The 18528-nt window shown below is 32.9% G+C and overlaps 1 protein-coding gene across 1 annotated transcript; it reads left to right on the forward strand.

Annotated features, from left to right (window-relative positions):
* The first annotated feature begins 263 nt into the window (after window positions 1–263).
* LOC116583923 (eukaryotic translation initiation factor 1A, X-chromosomal-like) lies at window positions 264–16162 on the forward strand. The gene is made up of 7 exons (XM_032331953.1): window positions 264–436; window positions 2264–2347; window positions 4756–4859; window positions 5898–5948; window positions 11476–11557; window positions 12538–12629; window positions 14260–16162. Exons 1-7 carry the CDS (start codon window positions 421–423, stop codon window positions 14263–14265), a joined length of 435 nt encoding a protein of 144 aa, XP_032187844.1. The 5' UTR covers window positions 264–420; the 3' UTR covers window positions 14266–16162.
* The last annotated feature ends 2366 nt before the right edge of the window (window positions 16163–18528 follow it).

Here is an 18528-nt window from a genome sequence, read left to right on the forward strand (position 1 = left end):
AGAGTCTTTTAAAGAATTTTTAACTAGGACCCATAGTTCGGCGTGCTCTATCCTTGATTGCGCTTCTTTTCAGCTCACAGACCCTGCCTTTCCAGGATTTTTATCCTTGTTTTGAAGTCTTTCAGTGTGCTTCTCTCTTACTCCGAGAACCACACGTCCCCAGACTACGCAGGCGCAGAAGCAGTAGGGCGAGGACGCAGATCTAGTCTGGTACTAGAGGCAAGGAAAAGTGACGTAAGCGGCCATAACGCAGTTTCCTTTTCCCGCTGCCGTACTTCCGGGGCGACTTTGTGGGGCTGGGTCCAAATTACTGTGAGTCAAGGGCTGCGATTACTTCGTCTTTTACAATCTTTGGAGGAGTAGCTGCTGTGCCACCTAAACCAAAGAAATTGAAAGCACCGGGAAGTAGCAGTCACCGCCATGCCAAAGAATAAAGGTAATATGCGGCTAGCCAAACCACCGTTCTCCCCGGCCCGCTGCCCTAGACGCACATCCGAAACCAGGCCCCATGACCGTTTTTCCTCCCCAAGGAGACCTTGCTTAGCAGAGGAACTGGGACGTTACTCCCGTCTTTCAGTTAGGTCACACTGGGGTGGAGCGGACGCTATTATTGTAGGGCCTAATGCGGGAGAATGTGGATTTTTGCTCTGCACTTTATGAATCTGTTGGGGAGACGTGCCCGGGACAGCCTGGGTTTCCTAAGTGTAGCATTTCTGTCCATCGCGACACTGTTCTTGAATGGTTCTTAAGTTTAAAGGGTGTTTCCTGCTTTTATGACTACCAGATGTAGTGTTTCCCTAAGGACACTTTATTATTGTTGAAGATAAAATCTCTTCTTTGTAAACAGTAGGTGACACCCTGATAGCTATATGGTTTCGTGTGTGGTGGTTCACTTTCGTCCAGCCCTTCACAGTTTAACACTTTTCCAGAAGACATTTTATATATTTTTCAATTTCTCAGGCGTCCTTTCCTATAACATAGACTGGAAGTAAAGGTTTCTATCTATCCTATTCTGAGACAGTTAAGAAATTATTAGATTTAGTAAGTGTACTTTCAACTGCCAAATGGGAAAACTAACCTAAATAATACAACATTTGAAGTATACAACATCTTTCCTAGGAAATTATTCTTCATGCCGTATAAGAATGCATAACATAGTAAAGCCAGATGGATAACAAATTGTTCAGGTGTACCTACTTTTTACTATAACAGAATAATGGCAGATTGAAGATCATATTTGCACAGTAGTAAGGTAGACATTTTTAAATTCTATTTGGAGAGGGAATTTTTGTTTCATACTATTCCCATGGGTCCATTATCACTGCTACTTACATTACAGTCTTTCTCCAACTTACTGGAAATGACTCTTTTTGTGGTTTAGGTTATGGAATGGGAATAAAACGCTCTGACGAAAAATAAATAAATTTTTTTTAAAGTAAAATTAAAATAAAATCACATGGCATGTGGACTTATAAAAAAATTTAAAAAATAAAACGCTATGATGCACATCTTTATTATTTAATAGAAAGCCTGAATGAAAGAAAGTTAATACTATATTAAAATACATTCCACATTAGTTAAAGCAAAAATTGAAAGATATAAATTAATTGTGCTTTTAAATTTTTAACATGGTATAGTTGTGGCAAGGCACTATAGAATCCTGTTTTGTTAATGCAAAATAGATTGGTACAGTTCATATGGAGTCTAAGGAAATACATATATGTTGTAGCATTTGTGGAATAATCTTCAATTTAACATAATTTAAACAAGTTGTCAAAATAAAAAATTAACTGTATGTTAAAATATTCTCTAGGTCTGTGATTATTGATATGAAAGGGATACTTTATTGACTATAATTAAAATAGGTTATAGAAGAGAATGTTTGCAACCCTATTTTTATTTGGAAAAGTAAGACAATAAAATACTAATAGTCATCTCTAGTAATGAAATTTTTTTTTATGTATTTTTATGTCAGAAAAATCCAAAAACAAATGTCAAATAAGTGTGTGGTTTTATTATATGTTAATCTAGTAAACCACCAGAAGGAAACCACTGAAAAATTTTAAGTGTAATCAATTAGATAACCAAGTTATATAAATTTTTAAATCTTTTAGAATTCCATTAGTGTTGTAGTGCTATTTAAATGATAATATTTTTCCCTAAGTGATTTTATATATAAGTCTTATCTCACCTTGTTTGATAACTTACTGTATGGAATCTAGACTGTTACACTTAATTTCTTTTTTACTTTTAAATCAACTAGGTAAAGGAGGTAAAAACAGACGTAGGGGCAAGAATGAAAATGAATCTGAAAAAAGAGAATTGGTGTTTAAAGAGGATGGACAAGGTAAAAATTTTTAACTTACTAACATCTTTTTTTAATTAGTCTGAATTTCAGTGTTTCACCTGAAAAAGGATCTCAGTCATAATCCTGAGCATTTTGCCACCTCATTTATAGTGCCCTACCCCACCTCTCCAAAATTTGTCTATTCAATAACCAATTCTATACTAGCTTTGGCATTTTTGTAAATATAGTTTTAATTCTTTTGTGAAAAAGAGGTAGCTACAACTAAGAGAATTTTATGGTTTAGAGCAAATTAAGAATAGCATCATTTAAAAATATCATACTTTATTCTTAACTATGGATATTTTTGAGGAATATATTCGACTTTGGGGCCCTTCGTTCTCTAGTGATGCTAACACGTAATCATAAAATGTAATAAAAATAAATTATTGATTAACCCTGTTGGATTAAGGAAGGCCAAAGTTACAGAAAATGAGTTTTAAAAAAAGACTGGAAGTTATTTTTTTCTCCACTAAAAAAAAAAAAAATTTAAACTCTTCAGAAAAATTGGATATGGGTATAACAGACATTCTCTAGGTAAACTTTTTTACAGACATCTAATTCTGTAGTTAGAGATTTTATCCCTTAATACGTCAACATTATTTCCTGAGAATAAGGGGTTTTTTTCTTTCATAATTACAGAACTATTACAAGAAATTTAACTTCAGCATTTATGCTATTATAATTATAAAACAAATTTCCACTTATAAGTCATAAAGATAAAAAGTACAACGGGTTATAATCAATAGAAATAAGACAAGAAAAATTATGTGTTACTTTTTACTGTGTAGTGCTCTCCATTGTATTAGCCCCCGACTGTATGGTGCTATTTAAATTAAGTGAAATTCAAATTTTGAGCTACCATATTATTCAGTTCATATGTATGCTACCATCAACAGAAAAGCTCTATTGAATGGCTCTGATTTACTGTTGTAATATATATTCACATTTCTTTACTTGTCCGTAATTTCTGGCACCTTATAGCAAAACCTTATAGTCATGATATACGTGCAAGCCACTAGAAAGTGAGCATTTTTATTGTGTATATAAAACATGTTTTCTATCTAAAGACAGTTACTGGGCACCTGGGTGGCTCAGTGGGTTAAGACGCTGCCTTCGGCTCAGGTCATGATCTCAGGGTCATGGGATCGAGGCCCGCATCGGGCTCTCTGCTCAGCAGGGAGCCTGCTTCCCCCTCTCTCTCTGCTTGCCTCTCTGCCTACTTGTGATCTCTCTCTCTCTCTCTTTCTCTGTCAAACAAAATAAATAAAATATTTTTTAAAAAATAAATAAATAAATAAAGACAGTTACTTAACCTTTGTCTTTCTCGCTTTGTTAGAAGTTTGGTTTCAGGCCTGTTTTCTAAATTTTTTCTTTTTTTCTTTGCTATCTTATTTTTCTTATCTTAAAGAAGTGGAAGCTTAATGTGTAATCTCAACCATGTATTCAAATTTATCTGTCGACCTAATTATAAATTATAATTAGGGTTAGTTCTTAGTATAAACTTCAGTAGTGTGAAGATTTTGTAGTAATTATTTCCTTCTTCTCACTCTCACTTCTGCTGTTGTTGTTTAAGTCTAGAAGAGACTGCTCCATGTTACTAATGCTCTTATCTTACCAATATTTTCTGGTGGCAGTAGAATAAGGTGGCTTCCTGAAGAAGCTTGCTGTTGGAAATACTTTAAACATTTGGCGTTTTATCTTGGAACATTATTCTTGTTATAGATCTTTGGAAGAATCACCAAGTTATTCTAAAATAAATATTATTAATAACTAACTTACTGATTTTTTACTCCTAAAGTTTCTGAAGGAAAGAAGAGCCAAGATTGGGCTTCTAGCCAAATGTGAGAAATTGATAAACCAGGATTACACTTTACGTTCTAGAGTGAGCCATTTTGATGTCTAAAAGTAGAGCATTCAGTCATAAAGATAAAACAGAACTGATTTCTCATAATGGGTAGATAATTAAAATTTTATATTAATGGAGATAGCATGTCATAGAAATGGCATTTGTGACCTTAGACACATCATCTGTAGGCTTTCGATGACTCTAAACAAAATCTAATTAAAAGTCTAATTAAAAATAAGGTAATAAAGTCTGCAAGTGTAGCTGGAAGAGGTTGTAGAAATTGTTTGTCAAATGAGTTCTCTGATTTGCTTGAGTATAGTTACAATATATCAGATATTTTAGAGTAACATGTTAGATATATTAGAATATCACCTTCAAAGAACCCTTTCTTGATAAAATATTTAAGCTTTTTTGTTGATGAGGCTTTATCCCTTTTTTTAAAAAATTACAGTTTAATCTAAATTGAGCAGTAAAAGAGGCTATTAAATGTATGCTAATTTCAGTTATTACCTTTTAACAAATACTGAACAGTATTTCATGTTCTTCCTCCTCAACCCCTCAGAGTATGCTCAGGTAATTAAAATGCTGGGAAATGGACGATTAGAAGCGATGTGTTTTGATGGTGTAAAGAGATTATGTCATATCAGGGGGAAATTGAGAAAAAAGGTGAGTATGGAGATTTATTTCACTTTCATCCAAAATTTGCTTTTTTAAAAAAATGACTCTACTTTAGCTATGTAAGGGCAAAGCAACTTACTTCAGTATTTTCCTTAAGATTTCAAATAATTGTTTTTAGACTTTGTAATTAAAAAAAAATACAATCTTTAGTAATAATTTATATAATAGATTATATGTACAAAGAATTATGTTTCATTAATATTGTATTTCTGCCACAAATGTTTACTCTGATTATAATTTTGAGGAAACAGACAAATCTAGTCTACAAAATAAATGGCCTGTACTTTTAAAAAATATGTTATGTCAGGAAAGAGAGAAAAAAGCTAGAGAATTAAAAGAAGACTAACGAGACTGCTTATTATGGTACATGTTCTTTGACTGGATTTTGGTTTGGGAAAGTGTATTAGGGAAATTTGAAATTAGATTATGTTAAGTAATAGTATTTCATTCCTTATCACCATAGTTCAGACTTATTACTCATGTTGGTTTAAAGTTCCTTCATCTCCGATTTTATAATTTAAAATTTTTTTTTCTTCTGTTAATATGTCATTTTCCAAATAAATGCTGGGTTTAGAGCCTGTATTTTTGTAGAATGGTAACAGAGTGGCTATTAATGGAGGTGGTGGCTGATTTTTGTATATTTTGAGTAACTGAATATTACTTGAGTGGATTGTGATTAAAAACCTCTAATGTCCTTGGCACAAATGATCCTTCTGTGATTTTTAAACTACTTAAAATTATTAATGTTTTAACATCGTAAATTAGAAAATTTGAAACTAACTCAACTGTGTAGTATAGTTTTTTTCTTAGTACAGTAAAACTACATATAACTAGACTAATTTTGCTTCTGTATATATGTTTATGAATATGTGCACACGCGAAGTATAGTATGTACGTTGTTATTTTTCACTGTCTTAGAAACTTTCTTTCCACGCAGGATGAATATTTATGTGGGAAGAATGGTTTAACATTCTTTTTATACTTGTTTTTGATTAAATATAATATGTAATAAATTTTCTTTTATAGGTTTGGATAAATACCTCAGACATTATATTGGTTGGTCTTCGAGACTATCAGGTAACAAATACACTTAAAGTTATATTGTGTTCTTTTATTTAATAAGTTATTAATGCTTAGAAGATACAAAATAGACATTTGATTAGTTCTAGGCATTTATGCCTTCTTACAATTCTATTTTCAAAATAAATTAAGGACCATTTGTGTTCATGATTATAGTATTTTCCTAATTCAGAATAATTCCCACAGAGATTAATGATGCATGTATGTTATGAGAAGACCTGCTCATTCAACACTGTCCTTTATGTATAATTTTTCTTTTAAATATAATATGCATACATAATCTCTTATAAATTTGGATAAATACCGGAGATTAGTCTGTTCTCATTCTTTTTAACACCGTTATATTCTAGGCATTACGCTATTCCAGGGATTATGGTTCCCAAATGCCAGTCTGCCTGAAATATTTTTTAAAAGATTTTGCTTTTTAATTTGAGAGAGAGAGAGAGAGAGCAAGGGACAGCATAATTAGGGAGAGGAGAAGCCGCCTCCTCACTGAGCAGGGAGACCAATATAGGGTTTAGTTCCAGGACCTTAAAATCATGATCTGAGGGGAGCCTGGGTGGCTCAGTGGGTTAAAGCCTCTGCCTTCAGCTCAGGTCATGATCTCAGGGTCCTGGGATCGAGCCCCACATCAGGCTCTCTGCTCGGCATGGAGCCTGCTTCCTCCTCCCTCTCTCTCTGCCTGCCTCTCTGCCTACTTGTGATCTCTGTCTGTCAAATAAATAAATAAAATCTTTAAAAAAAAAAAAAATCATGATCTGAGCCAAACGCAGATGCTTAACCGACAGCCATGCAGGTGCCCCTTGGTCTGTAAAATACTTATGTGGACTGACCTCTTCACTTTGGTGTGATGAAATGAGAAGATATACAGGTGTTGAATGGTTTTTCTCATGAAGCTAAATTGTGAGTTTTCTTTTTTAAAAATATTTTTAAATTTTTCTGAAATGAAAATGATAGTCTGTATCATGGTGATTTTTATTAGGGTTCTTGTCAAAACAAAAATTTAATAATGTTCTGTTGGGGTCTCAGCAGTTAATTATTTTTTACTTTTAAACTTAAAGGTCTTGAAGTCCATTTCTGAGAAATACTGCTGAATAAGTTATACCTTTATTCTCCAAAAGTTTTACAGGACAATTATAGAAAGATTAGGCATGAACTCACTAGTTATAGTACAAACTTATATATATAATGTATAAATTTGATATGAGCACTTAGGAATAAACATAATTACCCTCTATAATGTCATCCTTCAGATTATACACAGCCTGACTCTAATCCATGAACTTCAACATATTGGAACTCAAAACTATATATTTAATCAAACTGTGAGCAAAAGTATTGCTGTTTTTATACTGTTATTTTGTAGAGTTTTCTTTAAATCATCTTTCAGATCCAATTGTCTGAGTCTTGTATTTCCTTGTTACTCTTTTATATAATTCTATTTATTATGGTAAGAGGCATATGGGTGAAATCATATGGAATTTCTCTTTGACAGACTTATTTCACTTAGCATAATACCCTCTAGTTCCATCTACATTGTTGCAAATGGCAAGGTTTCATCCTTTTGTCGGTTGAGTAATATTCCATTGTGTGTGTGTATACAGACACACACACACACCACATCATCTTTTTTTTTTTTTTTTTAAAGATTTTATTTATTTATTTGAGAGAGAGACAGTGAGAGAGAGCATGAGCGAGGAGAAGGTCAGAGAGAGAAGCAGACTCCCCATGGAGCTGGGAGCCCGATGCGGAAGGACTCGATCCCTGGACTCCAGGATCATGACCTGAGCCGAAGGCAGTCGTCCAACCAACTGAGCCACCCAGGCGCCCCAACACACCACATCTTCTTTATCCATTTATCTCTTGATAGATCCTTAGGCTTTTTCCATAGTTTAACTCTTACAGATAATTCTGTAAACATTAGGGTACATGTAGCCTTTTGAATTCATATTTTTGGGTAAAATACTAGTACTGCAATTGCTGGGTGATAGGGTGGTTCTGTTTTTCATTTTAAGGAACCTCCATACTATTTTCCAGAGTGGCTGCACAGTTTGCATTCTCACCAGCAGTATAAAAGGGTTTCCCTTTGTCCACATGCTAACCAACATCTATTGTTTCCTGTGTTGTTAAACTAGACATTCTGACAGGTGGAGTTGGTATCTTATCATGGTTTTGATTTGTATTGCTCTGATAATGAGTGATGTGGAGCATCTTTTCGTGTGTGTTAGTCATCTGGATGTCTTCTGTGGAGAAATATCTGTTTGTATCTTGTACCCATTTTTTAAAAAAAATTTATGTATTTATTTGACAGAGAGCACAAGCAGGGGGAGTGGGTAAGGACGAAACAGACTTCCTGATGAGGTGGAAACCCCACGCCAGGCTTAGTCCCACAACCCTGAGAACATGACCTGAACTGAAGTAAAACACTTAATCAGCTGAGGCACCAGAGCACCCCATCTTCAACCCATTTTTTAAATAGATTGTTTTTTGTCTGTTTTCTAATTCAAAAGTTCTTTATATATTTTGTATACTAACTCTTTATCAAAAATGTCCTTTATAGGTATTTTTCCCCATTATAGAGGTCACCTTTTAGTTTTGTTGGTTTTTTCCTTTGCTGTGCAGAAGGTTTTTTTTATTTTCACGTAGTCTTGGTACTTTATTTTTGCTTTTTGTTCCCTTGAATCAAGAGACGTAGCTAGTAAGTAGTTGCTATAACTGATGTCGAAGAAGTTACTGCCTTTGCTTTTTTTCTAGGATTTTTATGGCTTCAGATCTCATATTTAAGTCTTAATCCATTTTGAATGTATTTTTATATGTGGTGTAAGAAAGTGGTTCAGTTTCATTCTTCTGCATGTGGCTGTCCAATTTTCTCAACACCATTTGTTGAAGAGACTTCCTTTCTCTATTGGACATTCTTTCCTGCTTTGTTGAAGATTAGTTGACCATAAAGTTGAAGGTCCATTCTTGGCTCTGTATTCTGTTCCACTGATCTCTGTGTCTATTTTTGTGCCATTACCATAGTGTCTTGATGATCACAGCTTTGTAGTGTAACTTAAAGTCCAGCTCTACTCAAAATGCCTCCAGTGTTAGCTTTGTTCTTCTGTTTCAAGTTTGCTTTGTCTGTTTGGAGTCTTTTGTGGTTCCACACAAATTTTAGGATCATTTGTTCTAGGTCAGTAAAAAATGCTGTTGGTATTTTGATATGGATTGCATTATACATGTAGATGCCTTGTGATAGGATAAACATTTGACCAATATTTGTCCTTGCAATCCATGAGCATGGAATGTCTTTCCATATCTTTGTGTCCTCTTCACTTTTTTTGATCAGCTTTTTATTATAGTTTCTAGAGTACAGATCTTTTACCTCTTTGGTTAGGTTTATTCCTAGGTATTTTGGGTTTTGCTGCGGTAGTAAATGGAATCCGTTTCTTGATCTCTATTTCTGTTGACTTATTATTGTTGTACAGAAATGAGACAGAATTTTCTCTGTTGATTTTGTATTCTCTAACTTCACTTAAATTATGTCTCAGTTTTAGCAGGTTTTTGGTGGAGGCTTTGCGTTTTTTACATAGAGCACCATGTCATCTGCAAATAGTGAAAGTTTGAGTTCTTCCTTGCTGATTTGGATGCCTTTTATTTCTTTTTGTTGTCTGTTATTGCTGAGGCTGGGACTTCCAGTATTGTGTTAAATAGAAATGGTGAGAGTGGACATCCTTGTTTTTGTTCCTGACCATAGAGGAAAAGCTGTCAGTTTATTCCCCATTGAGAAAGGTATTGGCTGTGCGTCTTTCATAGGTGGCTTTTGTGATATTGATAGGTGTTTTCCAAATCTATTTTGTTGAGGGTTTTTATCAAGAATTGATGTTATACTTTGCCACATGCTTTTTCTGCATCTGTTGAAATGATCATATGGCTCTTATCCTTTCTTTTACTAATGTGGTGCATCACATTGATTAATTTGCAAATACATTGGCTAAATGTATTCTTAGGGATCACGTGGCTGGTTCAGTTGGTAGAGCATGTGACTCTTGATCTCAGCATTGTAAGCTCAAGCCCCATGTTGGGTGTTGAGATTACTTACAAATAAAATCTTTAAAAAAAATTATTCTTGAGTCCTTTTTTTTTTTTAAATTTTTTATAAACATATACGGTATTTTTATCCCCGGGCTACAGGTCTGTGAATTGCCAGGTTTACACACTTCACAGCACTCACCATAGCATATACCCTCCCCAACGTCCATTACCCCAACCCCCTCTCCCAAACCACTTGAGTCCTTTCTGATGCTATTGTAAATGAGATTGTTTTCATGTATACTTTTTCAGATAGTTTACTGCTAGTTTGTAGAGACACTGATTTTTGTGTTTTGATTTTGTATTCTGATACATACTGAATTCATTTTTTGTATCAACTTTTATAGACTGAATCTGATCATACATTGATTTTTTTAAATATTCTTTAATAAAAACTTGTGATCACTTTTTAAACATGTATCATTTTTACGCCCATTATCTTATTTTAACTTTATAGAAACCTCAAAAGTGGTAAAAGAATAGTTACTAAATTTCTTTTATGGACAATGAAACCAGAATTCTTAAAGGATTAATATTCTAAAGAGAAGGTAGTAGCCAAGGTCTTGGGTGACTAGATGTTCTGATCTTAATCTTTTGTGAATAATTTTGTGTTGTCGCTAGCAGAATCATTCATATATTATAACAACATCACCATTTGCAGACATGTTAGAAATGGAGAATATTAGCCCAGTCTCATATCTGCTGACTCCAAATTGGAATTTTAACAAAATCACAATGTGTTTTCTATGTCCTTTGAAGTTTGTGAAGTGGTGGTTTATAGCACACAACAATTACAGCACTGTGATCATTTCAGTTGACTTTCTTAGGGTCTTTTTTAGGTCCATTGTAAGCCTTCAAACTCTAAATGAATCAGGTTCTTTAAAATGGTGAAATATGAACATTTAAAAAATGCACTACAGTTATTGGGGATGTTTGCATTGGGAAACAATCAAAAGAGCTTTTTTAAATACAGGATTTTGGATATCATCTCGGGTCTGTCAATCGTTAGGAGTCATAAATATCTTTTTAAAGCTCTCTAAGTGATTCCAGTAGGTTAACTATTCTAAGAACCACTGAATATAGAAAGGTATGTTAATTTTCTTGGGTCATCATACCATTGTTGGCTTTGAGTTGCAGTGTTTAACCTAAAAGGGATCCCATTACACCTTTCTTTTTCTTTTTCTTTTTTGTTTTGTTTTTTTACTTCTTTCTTAGCATTTTTATTTCTCTTATTAAGTGAATAGTGTAAGTAATTTTTCTCGGCTAAATCATTATTTGGTAATGCATGTAAACTTCCTACTTGTTTAAGCCCAAGAATTTTTTTCTTTAAGAAAGTGGAGAGTAGGTGAAAAAAACAGGACAATTTGTGAGTTTTTTCTTAATATGTTAATTCGAAAGTAATTTGTGGGACATTTTGGGCTATTGGTTTGAAAATTATTTGTTTATTTCTAAGGATAACAAAGCTGATGTAATTTTAAAGTACAATGCTGATGAAGCTAGAAGTCTGAAGGCATATGGCGAGCTTCCAGAACATGGTAATATCAAAGTTACTGTATTTTTTGGTCCTATGATATTATTTGTTGGTGTGTAGATGAAGCCATTTTGATAGAATTTTATCTTGTTTATGTATTGTTTGTGTATGGACTTACAAAATTAGTTTTTAATGTGCTTGTCATATAAATCATTTTTTGATACCTTACAGTTTAATACTTTAATAATAAATAGAAATCAGTTTCTTAAAAATATTCTTTTGGTAGTATCTATTAAAGAATACATTATTACAGTGTTTTCAATGATTTTCAAGAAATTACTAGCTTTCAGCTAAGAAAGGAAAACAGTTATGATACTGGTGTTGATTTATACAGGAAAAATATGCTCACTTTCTCTTAGCATAGTAGTCTCCTGTAGAGTTCTTTATATTTTAATAAGTCATTTCTTTCTAATGGCAACAGTATTGCATTTTGATTGTAGTAATCATGAATATATTAAAATAAGCCCTTCATAACATCAAAGAGGTATTGCACTACTACCTAAGCTCATACTTTTCACTTAGCAGCTACTTTATTTTACATTTTATTATGAAAACACAAGATTTTTACATAAGTGTGAGATTTCTGATGAAATTATTGACATTTAAAGAAATGTTAAAATATATGAGTCAGTACTTCATATTTCACTTTTACTGGGTGAGGATAAACATGATTTGGCCTGCTTCATGTACACTACCTTCATTAACAAAATACACTGCCTTTTTTTTTTTTTTAAATACACTGCCTTTTTAAACAAAATCTTCATTGTAATGACTTAACACTTGTTATTTCATTGTGAATTCACTTTGTGAGGTATGTTTTTCTGCAGTAGTAACATTTTTCTTGTAGTGAAACATTGGTTAAATTGAAATATCTCTTCTAAGAATGTTTTGGGTAGTTTAGTATTTTATACCAGACATGTTTGTTTTTGTAGTCAAATTACATAATAATATCTTGAATATATAGAAGTGTTATTATGTCTTTAGCTAAAATCAATGATACAGATACATTTGGTCCTGGAGATGATGATGAAATCCAGTTTGATGATATTGGAGATGATGATGAAGACATTGATGATGTAAGTAATACAAAACCTTGTATTTTTTTGTTTGCTTTGTTTGTGAATTATCTACAGAGAAACAAGGTCTTTCCTCAGCTTTCTTTAATGTAGGAGTGTTGAACACTTTAAGCATATATTAAGACCACTGCATGAATTTGAATATTCATTAATATTCAGAAACTAGGTAGTTAGATGTCTTACACTTTTAAAAACCTTATAATCCTTTGAAACATTTCTTTCTAAAAGAGCATTATTAGCTCTAACAGTGGACAATCCATAGTGAAAACTTGCTTAAGTGAGAATGTCTATAGAGACAGCTATTAAGAAATGCAGCAGTTTGAGAATGTGCCTTCTCCTCAATGAAATATTAGTAGGTTAACAGAAGAGTCTTATTTGAACCAGCTTGCTCAAGGATTGAAATTGCAACATACTCTAAAATGGAGGTCTGTTGTCAAGTTATATATGGGGATTACATTATTTTATCAGATATCACTGTTTTGTGGAAAATGATTGCTTTCTTACTAATAAAGCTTAAGTGTAACAAAAGTAATAAATGTCTCACTGTTCTGGTTTTATTTTATTTAAATAAAATTCATTTTGATTTTCTTAGAATGTGTATATGAAGTAATTAGGATAAGTTGAGCACCACAAGCGATACTGATGCTCATGCCACATTGGTAGTCACTGATCTAGGAGCAGGGATCTCCAGATCTTTCAATCACTAACAGACACCTTTATTAAGAGCATTTTCAGACATTCACAGAAGTTGAGAGTTTCTAATGTCAAGTGGACACTGTATGTACCAACAAGATTAGACAATTTACATTTTCTACACTTGATCTATCACATCAGTCCTTTTATTCATTTATAGATCCATATTTTTAATTGATCCATATTATTTTTAATATATTTTCAAATCATTCAGATTACTCCATGAGTTAAAGAAATATTGAGTACATACCTCCAATGTAGATTTTTACCAGATTTTTTTACCATGCATTTATATGCTTTTTTAAACATGAAATAATATATAAAAGTTGTGTACATTTTAAAGCATACCCTAGAAGTAGGAAATGAACAAGGATGAGAAATATTGTTTTGCTATATTTTTCATGTACTTCCTTTGGGGGGCCTGAGCCAGAGGATTCTTATGACTAAATTAATTTTTTGACAGTAGAGTGATTATTTTCTGTGCCAAAACTTAACATACAGTTGTGTTGTGTATTAACTACATTTGAACATTGTGACACCTATGGTGGAATTGAAGGCTGGGTGGGAGCTGAATAGTAGTGTGTATGTAAATATGAAGAGGAGATTTTGGGTTAGTACCACAGTTTTCCGTTTTTAAGATTGCCACATGTCCATTCCTACTTGCAAAATATAAGATCTATAGTCACTAGCTTGAGAAGAAAGAAGGTGATTCTAAACTATATTAAGAACAATGGTATAATCTACAACATTCTCAAAGAGTTCATAAAGACTTACTGGCAGCAGACAGGAATTGAGAAAAATTCTGTATGTACTTGAATTTTTCATTCTATCTTCCATAGAGTATAGGGGTCCTTAATATGTAGTAGATGTAATGGATGTATTATTGTATTGTAAGAATTAATTTTTTCCATGAATTTCATGTTCTTTTCACTTACAGATCTGAATTGAACTCAGAGTTTGTGAAGATTATTCTACAGTTTTGATTTTGGCCAGCACCTGTTAAGAAGACTAAAACTTCATTTAGTATGAATTTAGTTTGTTAAGACATACTGATTTATTTTCATTGTTTTCAAGTATTATATTTCTCTAAAAACTGATGAAACTGAATTACTTCAAGTGAAAATTTAATACTTTATTCATTCATTGTAATTGAATTTAGAAATAAAAGACTACAATTATAACTCACTGCTGTCAAACAACAGAAACAAGTTATTCCCACATGACTACTTTATTCTAGTTAATAGGTGTTTTGAATAAATTGCCTTATCATTTTTGATAAAGCCTTGTTTTGATAAAGCCTTGTTCCAGCTAGTCTGTGTACAGTCTTCTCTATATTCTAGTTATCTATATGTTTTCTAAGATTTTTGACATTATTTAAGAAAGGTAGAAGTCAAGAAATGGAGCTATATTCGTATTTATGTACCCATATGTATTTTTATACTAAGTTTGATAAAAACATTCTTCTCATTTTATGTTGCCACCATCATTTTAAAAAAAAAAAAAAAAAAAAGCTTTTCCAAAATGCAGTTTTTAGAACATGGGCTTGAAAAACAGTTTTCAATTTGTTAGATTATTAGTTGCAAAAATTCAGTGTTAGGTGACCTAATTATTTTTACATTGGAGGTATTGACATGTTAGTTGATAGTATTTTTACCTAATGTGTATAGAAAATTTCTCAAGAAAAACTTTAGATGGTAAAATAAGTACAGCATTTTTTTTATTTTACAGAGTAGGTTGTGTTAAATGTGTCACTTATTGTCAAAAGTCATATGCATTGTGACCCATATTTTTGGGCTTTATGAACAATTAAATTACAATATATAAACGAAAAACTAATTTTATAGTAAGTTCTGTTAAACTAAGCCCTTCTTAAAGCCTTATCTGGGTTTTATCAAAGGGAAAGAAAGGAACCACTACTAAAAAATATAATAAAATGTGTTGTTGAGTACACTTTGTCCTTACTTTGTGTTATTGATGTATTTTATTGTATGTACCAACTTTCATATATATTTTACTAGGAATTTAGATTATAACCTTACTGTTTGACATTTTTATTTCAAAATTATCAATTCATAAGGTAAAATTAAGGATGAGGCTAAACACTACCTACAGTTAAACTTTAACACAACTTCAGTGGAAAAGATTCAAGTAGTTTGTAAAGCATAGCTCTCTTAGTTTTTCAGCAGTGAGACTTAATGTAAAAAAAAAAAAAAAATACACTTTCACCTGGTTACAAAATGGTAAATATAAGAAATATAAAGGAGGTTTCACATGGTTTTATCTCTCTTTACCATAATTTTACTTCCTAAGTGTGACATCCTGAGCCAATTCCAATGCCAGAATACACACATAATTAAATCTAAAAATAAGAAATGAAAATGCATAAAAGTAGTTCATGGTTTTTATTCTTTGAAGTTCCTGAACATTTATGTAGGAGAAATGTATCTGAGACTGAGGACTAATTTAGAATACTTCTAAGAAACTAGCTCTGAAGAATTTATATAGGGATTGTCCTCAAGGGTGATCAAAACTTGCCAAAACATGTAACTTTTTGTAAATAAAAGTATATTGAATTTACATATCATCCAACATTTTGCCAAGGATGTCAGAACCTCTCTGTATGACACAGTTCATGTTAGGTAGAGAGCCACTCAAAACATCTTTTTTCCTACATACTTCCTCTAACAAATACAGTTTATCTAAAGAATTTCTTTAAGTTCAATTACCGTGCCAATTTGTGTTTGCTAATTGTTAATGGTCCAATTGTGCCCTCCCAAAAAATTCCCTAACCTCGAATAATGATATTTGTATTAGAGAAGTGGCCTTTAGGAAGTTTTAGGGTCAGTGCTAAAAAAAAAGACTTAGGGGGTAACTTCCAACAGAATCCAAACCATCTGGCATGCTTATCATGGACTTCCAGTTTACAGCTGTGAGAAATAAATTTCTGTTGTTTTATAAGCCCTCAGTCCATAGTATTTTCTTACATAGCCTGAAAGGATCAAGATTCTACATATTCTTTCCTTGCTTGTCAGGAACACCCCAGCATAGTGTTTGATCGTGGAAGTTACAAAATCAGTATTACTGGTTGGATTAAAGTTTTAGCTCAGGTATAGCATTGCATGGAAGTTATTTCAATAAATTTCATGTAGGAATTTTCTAGGTATATAATTATATTTCAATTAAGGAATGGAAGTAGAAATGAAAAGCTGTTACATTCTGTGATTTCCACAACACCATGGTACAGTTTGGAAAGGAAATCAAAATATTGAAAGCCAAGAAAAACAACATTTATAGTGATATGGCACTGAACAACCTTTGTTAAGAGGTTATACAATGATTTGTAGGGTTGCATTTTTCATGCACTATTTATTCCACTTGTATTTAGAGTAAAAATACATTGTATGTTTAGAGTGGCTAGTGATCCATTTGTGTAGAAAGACTGGAGACAGTTGACTGTTGACTTTCTTTTTTTAACTAAACAAAAGAAACTCTTAAGGATTCTATAAACTGTGCCTTATAATGGGCAATTTTGTACTTTATTAACAAACGACCATTGGGGATCGAGCTAAACATAATTGCTTGCAAAATGTAATTGGTGACTTAATTCAACCTGTTTTGAGTAAGTAGTCTTTATGCTGTCAGTATTCACAAATAGGTAAATATGTTTTGAATGAAACAGATTTATTCATAAATTTGTATTTTATACAGATTTTAATGACTAGTCTTGATTAATTTAACAATGAAAAACGTTATTTTCTTTTCTAATTGTAGTAAGTATAACATAAAATTTACCATCACAGCCATTTTTAAATGTACAGTTAAATGTATTAAATAAAATCACATTGCCAAACCACCATTAACCACCATCCATGCCCATATAACTCTTTTCATCTTCTAAAACTGATATTTTACCCATTAAATGATAATTCATCATACTCATCCAATGTCCTACCGGCAACCATCGCTATACCCACTATCCTTAAGATTTTGACTATTCTAAATACCTCATAAAACTAGAATACGGGGGGCACCTGGGTGGCTCAGTGGGTTAGAGCCTCTGCCTTCAGCTAGGGTCATGATCCCGAGTTCCTGATCCTGGGTTCCTGGGATCGAACCCCTCGGGCTTTCTGCTCGGCAGGGAATCTGCTTCCTCCCCTCTCTCTCTGCCTGCCTCTCTGCTTGTGATCTCTGTCAAATAAATAAATAAAATCTTAAAAAAAAAAAACTAGACTATGGCATTTGGCTTTGTGCCTAGTTTATTTCACTTAGCATAATGTCCTCAAGGTTAATCCTTGTTGCAGTTTATGTCACAGTCTAATCCCGTTTACAGACTGCATAAATGCTTCATTGAATGTGCATACTACATTTTTCTTACCCATTTATCTGTTAGAGAAAGCTTGGATTGTGTCCACGTTTTAACTCTTGTCAATAATGCTGCTATGAACATTGGTATATAGGGAGGGTCTTTTGAGACTCTGTTCAGCTTCTTTGGATACATAATGAAACAAATTATACATAATGAAACAAGTTGCTGGATCATACCACAGGTTTTTTGTTTGTTTTTTGCTTGTTTGCTTCCAATAACTTGCAGAGCAGCAGGTGCACAATTTTACGTTCACATCAACAGTGCACGAAGGTTCCAGTTTCTCCACATACTCTCCAATTTTTTCTATGTTCTGTTTTAAAATACATATCCTGGATGTGAAGTGAAGTGGTGTCTAATTTGGATTTACATTTATGTAATTAGTTACAGTAAGCATCTTTGCAAATGTTTATCTGCCATTTCTGGATCTTGGAGAATGTCTATTCAGGTCCTTTACCCATCTTTAAAATTATTTTTAACATATAATGTATTATTTGCCCCAGGGGTACAGGTCTGTGAATCATCAGGTTTACACATTTCACAGCAGGGGAACATACATACATACACATACATACCCTCCCCAGTGTCCATCACTAGCCACCTATCCCTCCCCACAACCAACCCCCCACAGCAATCATCAGTTTGTTGTGTGAGATTAAGAGTCTCTTACGGTTTTTCTCCCTCCTGATTCTATCTTGTTTTATTTTTTCTTCTTTACCACCCCCAAAACCCTGCCCAGCCGCTCAAATTCCTCATACATGGAGGTCATATGATAATTTTCTTTCTCTGATTGACTTATTTTTCTCAGCAAAATACCCTCTAGTTCCATCCACATCCTTGGCA

The sequence above is a fragment of the Mustela erminea genome, chromosome Y, assembly GCF_009829155.1.
Source record: "Mustela erminea isolate mMusErm1 chromosome Y, mMusErm1.Pri, whole genome shotgun sequence".
Taxonomy (NCBI): Eukaryota; Metazoa; Chordata; class Mammalia; order Carnivora; family Mustelidae; genus Mustela; species Mustela erminea.

Excerpts from the sequence above, each read along its gene's own strand:
- LOC116583923 (XM_032331953.1), top strand. Across the intron at positions 2,348-4,755 it reads GTTTAAAGAGGATGGACAAG|AGTATGCTCAGGTAATTAAA; the intron begins GTAAAAATTTTT and ends TCAACCCCTCAG. Across the intron at positions 11,558-12,537 it reads TGGCGAGCTTCCAGAACATG|CTAAAATCAATGATACAGAT; the intron begins GTAATATCAAAG and ends TTATGTCTTTAG.